At 36.8% G+C, this 12,400-nt stretch overlaps 1 protein-coding gene across 2 annotated transcripts in view; it reads right to left on the bottom strand.

Moving 5' to 3' along the window:
* Positions 1 to 1,003: 1,003 nt before the first annotated feature.
* cntnap5a (contactin associated protein family member 5a) overlaps positions 1,004 to 12,400 on the bottom strand; it is a 145,925-nt gene continuing 134,528 nt past the window's right edge. Inside the window, exons 20-24 of one of the 2 annotated variants that reach the window (XM_053626449.1) lie at positions 5,769 to 5,902; positions 4,521 to 4,605; positions 3,736 to 3,939; positions 3,511 to 3,585; positions 1,004 to 2,985 (exon numbers count right to left, since the gene is read on the bottom strand). In XM_053626449.1, coding sequence (XP_053482424.1) covers positions 2,789 to 2,985; positions 3,511 to 3,585; positions 3,736 to 3,939; positions 4,521 to 4,605; positions 5,769 to 5,902 — 695 coding nt within the window. In that variant the 3' untranslated portion in view covers positions 1,004 to 2,788. Of the gene's footprint in view, positions 2,986 to 3,510; positions 3,586 to 3,735; positions 3,943 to 4,520; positions 4,606 to 5,768; positions 5,903 to 12,400 lie in introns of both variants that reach the window. The other variant, XM_053626448.1, reaches the window with a different exon arrangement.

Genomic DNA, 12,400 nt, shown 5'->3' on the forward strand with positions numbered 1-12,400 from the left:
AGAGTTGACCATATTTATTTTTTATCTGGATCACAATCTTACACTAATTCTCATAATCTGGTGCTTTCTCTACCTACTGCCAGTAACAGTGCATGTGTATGATTTTGCACAAACTGCTCTAATCATGACTGAAAGCCATCTGTTCAAGCCACCCAACACACCTGACTCAGCTCATCAGCTAATCACCAGAATTTGGGTTTTGGAACAGTGAAATGCTACAAAAAAAAAAAAGAAAAAAAAAAGGGCAGTGCAGTGAGAATTCAGGATCATGGGACTCATTTGCAACATGCATTATCTGTGATTATTATTTTTTGCCTCCATGAGGAATTTGTAGATCGAGCCACTGTGTGATGAAATGCCAATTAATATCATGTACTTAAGAGTGATATTATTGATATTGTTTGGCCAGGGAGACTTGGTATTTGCTGTTATGTTGGTACAATTTGGTGTAACATGCACATAATGAGAATAAACAGCTTATATTAAAAACCATGGCTTCTTGGTTTTCAATGCCCCAGTGAACTGTATAATAATGTGTGGGGATTGAACTTCTCTGAGACTTTACAGGCTCTAAATAAACGGCTTAATGAAAAAGATTTACTTTTTTGTTTGAAGAATGCCATTCACTCTTTCCCTCCCACTCGGGATAGTAAACACTATTATTTTTGGAAATGTTCATTTGATGGGCAGCACGAACATCTAACTCCACATATCTACCAATTGAAGGATAAAATGAACTAGGGAAAACAAAAAAAAAAACAACACAAACTGACCATCTCTGTAGTAATGGTTGTGATCAGATACTCATTATATCATATTTGCATGTGTAATGTTCCTCGGTTGATGTATACTTTTGTCAAATATTCGTAATGGACTGTAACAATTCCTACGCATCTATGTAAAGCATTATCAGGGTAAATTTGCATGCTTAGGTAAATGGAAGATTTTGATGCTGTTTACTGGTGTGACTGTCCAATGTGTTTCATAATGGGTGGTGTATACCTTTCCATAGCGTTTTGTTTCAATCAGGGGATCATATTTCTTGTATGATCCATCCAAGGTGGCCACATTAGTTTAGTTCCTTCTTGCATATTTTATTTTATTTTATTTTATTTTATTTTATTTATTTATCGGGATGCTGTCATGATGGTGATAAATTGTTTTCATTGGACTTCATTCAACTGAAGGCATAAGAATAGTTATAACCGTGTTAATCTTCCTTCTTTGTAGATAAATTACTGAACTGCTGACATCAATAAACATAATTGGCAAAATGCTGGGAAAAAAATCTGTTTTTTTATTAAACATATATTTATTTACAGCATAGCTGTACAATTATACAAAACAGGCCATCTAAAATAATCCATATTGGGTAGATAGAAAATAGAGGGAGCAACATATTAAAGGACACTTTCATTTAAAAGAAAAAAAGGAAAGGAAAACCATAAAATGATAATAAAAGCTATAAAAGCGATGAAGTGATAGATGAATCATTTGTGAAGAGTGAATAAATGTAAGCGTCATTCACCTGCCAGAAGAACATACCAGTAAAAGCACTGCTTGGCAGCACCCTACTTCTGTGCATCAAAAGTTTGAATATCTGACTTAAGTACTATTGTTTCAACTACTAACTTTGAGAGGTGTTCTGATTTTCACTTTAAGCATTCAGTTTGAAATAAAAGCTAAAAATTTAGATAAAGGTGTGAACTGACTGAAACACTGTTTTAAGAAGACATAATAATGGTAATACAATTTAAAACAAAGGATGATGAGGAATTATTTAAAGGCTGGTATTGTTGGATTCAGTTGTTGAGTTGTTGAATTTGTTTTAATGAATTAAGTTGTCAAAGTGCATTGTTCAACTGTTAGCTGTCAATACGTTCAATTACTGCAAGAACACCAACCTTAAATATAACGTGCGAGAAGGTTTCCAAATGACTAGACTTTGACTATATAGAGAAAATGCCATGTCGAGTTTCAGTCATTGGAAAGATGGCATGACATTTCACACCATAACATTGACAACATTTTTTTTTAATATAATAGTTTTATGGAGACATCATGATTCACATTACCTTGTATTAAAATTTACATTTTACCAACATAATGGATAAAATTTTTTGGACCTATTTTCCATTTAAACTTCAACACCAAGACTGTCAGACTCCGGTTCTAGATGTCCCTCCAGGACCCGAGTTTGACACACTGTTCTACACAAATCTGAAAATCTGTAAACACTCTTGATTTCTGCCTACATTCATGGATAATATTTAGCCTTCTCTACACTACAGTCTTTATGGACACATTCAAATAATAATTTTCAGGAAAAAAAATTAAGAAGTGCAATGAAGAATGAATAAATAAGATTTCTGACCATACTGTTGCAGTAGGCCTTTTATAACTTTATCTCCAGCCGTGTGGGGGAAGGGGAGGGGGGTGTTGAGGTTGTGGATAATAGCATTACACTTTAAGTCCAAAAGTCTCAAAAATAACCAGATACTGCTTCTTTTTAGGGTTTTCTCAGAGAAATATTGTCCAAGAAATGCAGGGACTTTCCTGATAACACCATCACCAGACAGCACAACCCAGACCCGCTATTCCGGACCAAAAGGTTGGGCATCTACTAGCTACTACCTACCTAGATCCAAAGATCCCTACATTCTCCAAAGCTCCATTAGTGAAGGATCTTGTCCACACAACTCGTGCTAGGTAAAGTCCGCACCACAAGCGTGCAGAAGGACTAAACTCGAGAAAGGACAATCGGTGGCTACAAGGTTTTTAATGTCCATCAGATGTAGTACTCCTTCATACTGTCCCTTATAGACTGGTTCAGGTGAAGTTCTGCCCTGTAGGCAGCTTCAAGGCTGCGCCTGTGCTCCTTTTCTTGGATGCTGGTGGTCCTCTGGATCTGCCGGTGTTGGTATAGAAAGCGTGCCATCACAGCCAGCAAACACAGCGTTACAAACACCACAGCTGTGACCACACCTGCAGCCAGAGAAGAGGTTAAGCTTATTAGGTGATCATTGTGTGTTCATAATTCAAGCCCTATATATGGTTTGACACTAGAGGAATATTATACTGTGTCCCAATTGGGTCTTAAGGTCCCAAAGAATAGGTTTTTTTTTTTTTTTGAATCCATCCTGTTAGTGACTAAAAAGCAATTAGCAATAATTTGACAAATGATGCTGAAAAAATTAAAAATGAGGTCTTTGTGTCCATTTTAATTTGCCAGCTTTTGCTACACTGAGCTCTATATTATGTGAAAAACCAACAATAAAGCACCTGAGACTCTCTCATGATGCTTTCTGGGGGGTATTATATTACCACATTCCTTTATCGGTACACACAACACACAAAATGTAATCAATATAGTCATTACACATTTCAGAAATAGAATGCACTAAAAGAAAAGATGAACACAAAGAACCTGTAGGAACACTTGTGCTAATTACACACTCCAGTGACTCTTACAAATGGCGCAATAAAGCAGATTGTGGCAATATACCGCACCTCCAATTACCGCTGAATCTCTTTGGGTGTCTTCTTCACTATGCTTGTTATCTGTACCCACCTCGTCCCCATGGTCTGCAGAATAAGGACAAAAAATTCCTATATCAGAGATAATCTACAAACTTGCTTTTTCTAAACCATATATATAGTATTAATCAAGGAGTTTTGTGTTTTAATGGCACCTAAAAACAGTAGCTCCTTGAAAGAAAAAGAAAAAGAAAATACCTAGACGGGATTTAGAGGTTGATAAATCTGCCAGCGCCCCACAATTAGACTCAAGCAAATGGCCTCGTATGCTGACCAAAGAGCTCCCACGGTTCAGCAGTGCTGCCTTTAGTGGAGCTACGTGATTGTACTGAACAGATGAAAAGCAGCCGATGAAACCTTTGGATCCTGCTTGCGCTACTTCCTCGTCTAGTGCATCAGTTCCTGCTAAGAAAAATGGTATCATTAAAGTGGAACTGGTAATTATTACTAGCACTTATACTTCAAATGGTTATTGAAGACTACTAAAGAAACACTCACGGCACGGCTAAGAATATAGAAAGATGGCAATGTTAAAGTTGTATTTTCAAAGACTTTTGATGATTTAATGCCTGTTTTTAGTCAAAAGCACTGTTTTCAAAGCCAGTGCAGTCTCTTGGGAATGTAACCTTGTTTTGTCATATAAATTAATATTTAATCTCCCGATTACAAGTCTTGAGTTTCTGAATAAAAGATTAATGTGGGTAAAAAAAATTGCAGGGTGTACTTAAAAATCCATTTGGCCTTTGCTTAATGACAAAAGTGCAAATTTCCATGCATATAAAACTGCTTGCGGAGACACGTTATAAGCAGTGGGACAAATTTTAGAATTCTATTTTTTTAATAATAAAAGATGCATTCATTGAGTTATTGTGTCATGTTTAATATAAGAAAGGAAAAGATACACTGAATCAAACATATATAGTAAAGCACCCAGTAACTTTTACTGAATCATTTAGAATACCTTCCGTACATCACTCTCTTACCTGTAATTTTTCCTAGGGTTAGTGATCTCATCGAGTTAAAGTCAGTGTCCTGTGAGAGGGTATATTTTTTATTGTCTTGATCAACCTACCAAAAAAGCAGACAAAAACCAGTGAGTCAGGATTTCTGAGGAACTCAATTCAAATAAATTTTTATGCATAGTTTGAGGATTCAAAATGGAACCTATCCTCTACTGGCTGACACTTGGTTAGTGGGATTATAATACAGTATATTTCATTACAGTATACAGGTATAGAAGAGTAAAGACAAATGGAGCCAAGTGTGTTGAAAAGAATACAATAAACAGATTGTGAATAAGAGTGCTAGGATGAGCACAAGACAGTCTTTATGATTACAAACAGTGGTTCAAAGGTAGAAATCTACAGTGATCCAGGTGAGATTATTCACTGAAGCAAGGGTGAAAATTAAACTGCTTTTGAGAAGTCCAAATCCTTAGGGCAGGGGTCGTCAACTGGCAGACATGAAGTCTTTAAAAGGAGTGTCGCAGAGCTGATAAACAATGGCCAAAATTCAGTGACTCGAGTTCTCAAAACATGAACCAGTACAGTTTCTGTAGCAGATCCTCTGTTGTGGTTTATTCAAACACAAGCATGTAAATGATTTAGCTGAAGGCAGCTCATTAGACCAGAGGCTAGCTACAGGGCTTGAAAGGAGAGAGGTTTCACAGACTTTATTACATTGTTCATTTTTATTTACTCTCTATAGTCTGATTAGCAAACTGGCACACGCACGCACGCAAATACATACATACCTACAAATATACAGTATAACATGAAGCACCACTATGAACAAAACAATCAGTTTAAATTGTCCTATTTATAGCCAAAATCTAATTATTAATGGTTAAGCATTAAAAGTTAACCATTGTTACTATTCAGTTATGTTAGTTACTTATCCAGACCTTTTGCAAGCAAGGGATTTTATGTAATGGCACCCTTACTAATTTTAATTGAACAACCATGCTTTAGTGTATCCATGTGGGGCTATTCATGTAGCAGAAACTGAGTCAAGTGTAGAATTGCTTTCTTGATTGTCTCAATGTTATGCTGTATAAGTGTATTGTACAAAATACAAATGATCATAATGCGCAGACCAAAAATGGTCCAAAACAACTTACAACTTACTTACATGTAAGTCTTGACCTGAGTCAACTCCACTGTACACTGTTACAGTGTTCAGTTTGATCTAGATTATGTGTGCAGGTCAATGAAGCTGTAGTGTTTACTAACCTGCACATAGACATCTTTTCCTTCTCTGTGAAGTCGGAGTCGATGAAGCTTCCCATCTGCCAGACTAGTGAGCACAGGGCTGAACACACTGGGCCTTCGCTCCTTATGAAGCTGATACCAAATCTGCAGACTCCCTAAAGCATGAAATAAATGAGACACTTCATGCAGCTGGAATTCACTTAAAAATTATAGTTTGTTCCCCAAGGAACTAATGCCACATAAATAACAACGACTGGAAACCTACAAATGGATATTAACAGTTATGATCACAATGCTGGGCTTCAAGTCCTATTGTTTTCATAACGTGTTAGCCATGTTCACAAGGACCGCATATTTTATTCTTTTTTATTTATTTGTTTGTTTATTTTTGCTGAACTATACCTATAGCAACTGTTATAATACATCTTTAATAATGATAAATTATGTACTTTTTTGTTACACCATTATAACCATTATTCACCATTAACCATTGCATGTTTTTTGAGAGCTAAACCTTAAAGCTGAATTCACAGAATACAAACTTTAACGTCACTTGGGTTTTTTGTCATTATCATAACACATCCAAAGGAGTTCTGTACCTCAGCTTAGTGTGAGGTGATGATCTATCTATCTGTCTATATTATAAATTACACTGGTGCTTAACAGTTTGTGAACCCTGCATATATTTGCATAAATATCACCTAAAACTTCAGCAGATTTTCACACAAGTCCTAAAAACAAATAAAGAGAACCCAATTAAACAAATGATACAAAAATATTACACTTGGTCATTTACTTATTGAGGAAAATGATCCAATATTACATATCTGTGAGTGGCAAAATATGTGAACCTTTGCATTCAGTATCTGGTGTGACATCAATAACTGCAACTAAACGTTTGCAGTAACTGTTGATCAGTCTTGCACATTCCTTAGTACAGAACAGCTTCAACTCGGGGATGTTGGTGGGTTTCCTCACATGAACTGCTTGCTTGAGATCCTTCCACAACATTTCTATTGGATTAAGGTCAGGACTTTGACTTGGCCATTCCAAAACATTAACTTTATTGTTTTTTAACCATTATTTGGTAGAACAACTTGTGTGCTTATGGTAATTGTCTTGCTGCATGACCCACTTTCTCTTGAGATTCAGTTCATGAACAGATGTCCTCACATTTACTTTTAGAATTCACTGGTATAATGCAGAATTAATTGTTCCATCAATGATGACAAGCCATCTAAATGCAGCAAAACGGGCCCAAACCATGATACTACCACCATCATGTTTCACAGATGGGATATGATTCTTATGCTGGAGTGCAGTGTTTTCCTTTCTCCAAACATAATGCTTTTCATTTAAAAGTTCTATTTTGGTCTCATCCGTCCACAAACATTTTTCCAATAACATTCTGGCTTGTCAATGTGATCTTCAGAAAACTGCAGAACGGTAGGAATGTTGTTTTTGGAGAGCAGTGACTTTCTGCTTGCAACCCTGACATGCACACCATTGTTGTTCAGTGTTCTGATGGTGGACTCATGAACATTAACATTAGCAAATGTGAGAAAGGCCTTTAGTTGTTTAGAAGTTACCCTGGGTTCCTTTGTGACCTCACAGACTATTACACGTCTTGCTCTTAGAGTGATCTTTGTTGGTCGACCACTCCTGGGGAGGGTAACAATGGTTTTGAATTTCCCCCATTTGCACACAATCTGTCTGACTGTGGATTGGTGGAGTCCAAACTCTTTAGTGATGGTTTTTATAACATTTTCCAGCCTGGTGAACATCAAGAACTCTTTATCTGAGGTCCTCAGAAATATTCTTTGTTCTTGCCATGATACACTTCCAAAAACATGTGTTGTGAAGATCAGACTCTGACAGAGCCCTGTTCTTTAAATAAAACAGGGCGCTCACTCACATCTGATTGTCATCCCATTGATTGAAAACACTTGACTCCAATTTCACCTTCGAATTAATTGCTAATCCTAGAGGTTTACATACTTTTGCCACTCACAGATATGTAATATTGGATTATTTTCCTCAATAAATTAATGTGCACGTATAATATTTTTGTCTCATTTCTCTCTTTGTCTATTCGTAGGACTTATGTGAAAATCTGAAGGTTTTAGGTCATATTTAGGCTGAAACATAGAAAATTCTAAAGGGTTCACAAACGTTCAAGCACCACTCTGTGTGTGTGTGTGTGTGTGTGTGTGTGTGTATATATATATATATATATATATATATATATATATATATATATATATATATGTATATATATATATATGTATATATATATATGTATATATATATATGTATACACACAGACACACACACACACACACACAGAGTGGTGCTTGAACGTTTGTGTGCGTGTGTACATATACATATATATACACGTATGCGTGTGTGTGTGTACATATATATATATATATATATATATATATATATATATATATATATATATATATATATAAAAATGTGGGTCGATTGGCCCTAGTGGTCACTCTAAAAGATTTATAAATATTAATTTCATCTCTGCCTCTAGCTCTTTGCTCAATACTGAATGTGTCAATACGCACATTAGTACCTCACCCACATGCATGACGTGAGAGACAAAAAGGGTTTTGTCTGATCAAGTGGATCAGGGTCAATTTAGAGTTTTGCTTTTAGCCTTAAAAATGGTGCATTACAATGTGTTTGAGAGGCTGACGGACTGCGCTGGTACATGGCGAATTACGGATGATAATGTTCTGCGTTATCCTTCACTATTTACAAAGGCGTGAATTGAGCAAGCGATTGGGTTTAGCACAATAATGGTTTGACTGGAGAGGAACTACAGGGCATTCATCAACCCTGTACGTGTGTGCAAACAAACTGTTTCATATGCTTTGTTGGGAACAAAATAACAATAAAATTAAAAGTCTAGTGTACTGTGAGCATTTTGCTATTTTTTTTGTTGTTTTTTTATGTAATGCATGAAATACAGCTTACAGCTAGGAAATTCTACCGTTAGATGATACAGCATAAATTAAGATATAAATTTTTAAAAATATGTATGTCTAGAAGGCCACTTTGGATTTTGGTACCTATTTTATTTTTCCAGAAATAGTGCTAGCCAGAGTGCCTTTTGTGCAGATATGAAAAAATGAGGTGCTGCTTGTGCAACTTCCCTGTAAGCAGCCACAGTTAAAGCAGAACCGTCACATCGTGTATAGGTGAATATCCCAAAAAATAGCCAAGTTGTTATTTTTAGTTATATTGCAACAAAATATATTCAATTCACCATATAATGTAAAACCATATAATCTCCTTATATTTGCTCACTAATACAACTAATTTTTCACCTGCACTTAGTCCTCTGTGTCATACCCTGCTTTTCTCGCTTGCTCCATGAGCTGTGACCTGATTGGTCATTAGATGAAAAAGAAATTCATATTCTGTGACTCAGCACTTTTTATACAAGTTTTATTTACTTTTTTACTTTTTTTATTTACTTTTTAACGGCAGCAGCATTCTTGGTAACAGAAGTGATATGTAGGTGGCAAATACAGGTCTTGAGATAAAATTGAGCAAAATCTGAGGGAAGGGATGATAGTTCTGTAATCAGTAATACGGCCTCAATAATGCTGATAAAACCAACTTCTTACTTACCCCTAGAGCTTCAAGCTATTGTTGTTGAGACTCGGAATTTGCTGAAACAATTACCAATACACTACAGTCACAGAATTTAATATTCATCTTTAGGCTTCTAGCTTCAAATGAACTTCCTGGAAGTTTGTGAGAGTGAACTTGTCTTTGCTTTGCTGTTTCAGTCTGGCACCCCTGCTGCTCAAACTGCATATATGGGCGGTGTGGAAAATTCTGATGAACTGAATAAGCCTAAGATTGAATGTGGGGGAAATTCTACAAAGCAAGTGGGTGCTTTTAAAAATGAACAGTAGAGCTTTTTGTACTTTTATTATGGTATGATATGGACTGGGGGGCATGGTCAATTAGTAGCTAGGACGTTTGTTCTTGCACCTCCGGGGTTGGGGATTCAATTCCTGCCTCTGTCCTGTATGCGCAGAGTTTGCATGTACCTGAGGTTTCCTCCGGGTACTTTGGTTTCCTCCCACAGTCTAAAGACATGCATTGTAGGCTGACTGGCAACTCTAAATTGTCCATAGTGTATGAATGTGTGTGAATGTGCCCTGCGATGGGCTGACACCCTGTCCAGGGTGTCCCCCTCCTTGTGCCCTGAGATCCCTGGGGTAGGTTCCAGGCTCCAACGTGACCCTGTGTAGGATAAGCGGTACAGAAAATTGATGGATGGATGGATGTTATGGCTTCAATGTCAGTCTAAATAAAGCAGTGACTGGTTTTGCCAGTTTTTACTTTCTGTACCTCTCCCATTCCTTGCTTTTGTACACTAATATATGATTGCCTTTGAATTTTGCTTAAAATTTTGAATCTAATATGACTATAATTCAAAAATCGAAGGCTCTGCTGACTTGGAGACATGTTTGGAGCCCATCCTTCCTTTTTCCATCTTTCTCCTTTTGACTACAGTCATTTTCTCAGATTCTTGATTCTCTCAGGAAAATATATATGCAGATCCATCAAACTGCATACAACGATTCAGGCTATTAGCTGCAGTAGGCCTATTGATTTTATATCTCACTCTCTTATCTCTTTTTCATATCGTGAAGACTAATGATGCATTTGTTGTGCAACACAGGGAATATAACACTGGAAAAAAAATCCAAGGAGAATAAACTGGCTCTTAGCTATGTGAACCCTCCAAATCAGTGCTTCCCACACACAGACTTTACTTGGGTGGCCCGTCCAGGTATATTAATGACCGTCCAACTATATTTGGCGACCCATTTTAGCATTTTTTTATTTTTATTTTTTTTATCCGTCCGAGGTAACAACACCATATGCGATCGACTAATTAGTGGATAATCTCCCATCGATCTACCCCTTCCATGCCTGTTCCGTGCCTCTGCTATCATGAGAATGGTCTCCTCTCCTGACAATCGCACATGCACCGCAGAAAACCACAGAGAGATGTTCTTCTGTTTTATGTCAGAACCACAGACCAAGTAAAGCAACTCCTTATTTTCTCCTTGTTATGTAATTGTTGGTAGTACGGAGACCCGCACATGACATGCAGGAAATAACATAAATATCATGGCAATGAACTAATAACTCGTTCACGCATTTTAGTAAATTGTGGCTATGTTGTACTAATTCGTTACAAATTCGTAATTCGTGGCCACGTTTTAAGTCAAACGAGGGAAGGAATTAGTACAATGTGGCCACGATTTACAAAAACGAGGAAACAAAGTAATAAAACGAGGGAACGAATTCTTAATTTGTGGCCACGATATACACAGTATGTTTCTCTGCAAGTCATGTGCGGGGCTAGGTAGCATTGAATTCTATGAAAGAAAGCAGCAACTATGCTGTTTTGGGGCTATGGCAGTTAGAAAGACAGACTATTAAATTTAACTATGGTTAAGCTACAAATTTCTTCATGCATTTACTCAGCATATATGAGCATTCAAAAATATTTTAAGAAAATACAGTGTGAGGATGAGGAAGAGAGATGCACAGCACCACAGGTAACTTAGCAAATGTTAGCATTTAGTGGGAAATGGCAATAAATGCATAGGCCTGAATAATTATAGTTAATTTGAAATGAAATTACAATTGCAGTCAACAATGAGCAATCTTGAGTGCAGGTTCCAGGACATTGAAATGTTAGGGGTGCTCAGAGTCCTTGGTCCAAAGGCATTTACTTCAGATGAACTGACAAGCCTTTCACTTTTGAACCCTAACAAAGAAATTCATCCCAGGACAGGAAGCCAGAGTTCTGCAGGAGTGGCCCTCTTACAAGCAGCATGTACTATCGGGATCATTTAGGGTTGGTAAATTATCTGAATTAATATGAACTGAATTATTTTGTCTCGTCTGTCTTGACATTTAGACTTGTTTGTTTTGAAATCTGTAAATGTGTCAATTACACGTTACGCTCTTTTGCCCTGCCTTGGCTAATCACTGAAGGACAAGACGCAAGCTCAGATGATACAGCTGCTAGCCAGTGAAAGCAGTGAATGTGCAGAAATATATCCAAACCTCTGCCTTTTTCCATCAGCAGGGCTGGTCATACCCATCTCCAGTGTTAACTGTGATATAGATTTTTCAACCATGAACAGGGAATTTTATCTTTCTTTTAGCACTAAATGTATTTTGCATTAGTTAATTTAAAACCAAGTGCCTCTTTTTCATCTGATTTTCAGGTCAAATTTGACCTGAGAAACAGTCTGAAAGGGGAGCACCTGGCTGCAAGTCTTCGAATATCAATAACTGGACCAACACCAGAGGTGTTTCCATATGCAGAGGCATTGAGACTCTTCTTTGAAAAACCCCGAAAGATTAAGTGCTCTGAAAAACAGTGCCAGCTTTGTACATGCTAAAGAGTTTGTTTTTTTACTTTGTCTTACTCTTCCCATGTGGATAGAAGGATAGAAGAGTTGGGAGTGAATGGATCTGTGAAATATATTATGTGAAATCAATATAAATATTCAATTAAACAAAATATTGTGTTAAGTCATACATTATTTGTTGTTTGTCACAAGTAGTAGTCCATTGGCGAGTAATGGCAGCCT

This window comes from Ictalurus furcatus, chromosome 6 (assembly GCF_023375685.1).
Source record: "Ictalurus furcatus strain D&B chromosome 6, Billie_1.0, whole genome shotgun sequence".
Classification (NCBI taxonomy): Eukaryota; Metazoa; Chordata; class Actinopteri; order Siluriformes; family Ictaluridae; genus Ictalurus; species Ictalurus furcatus.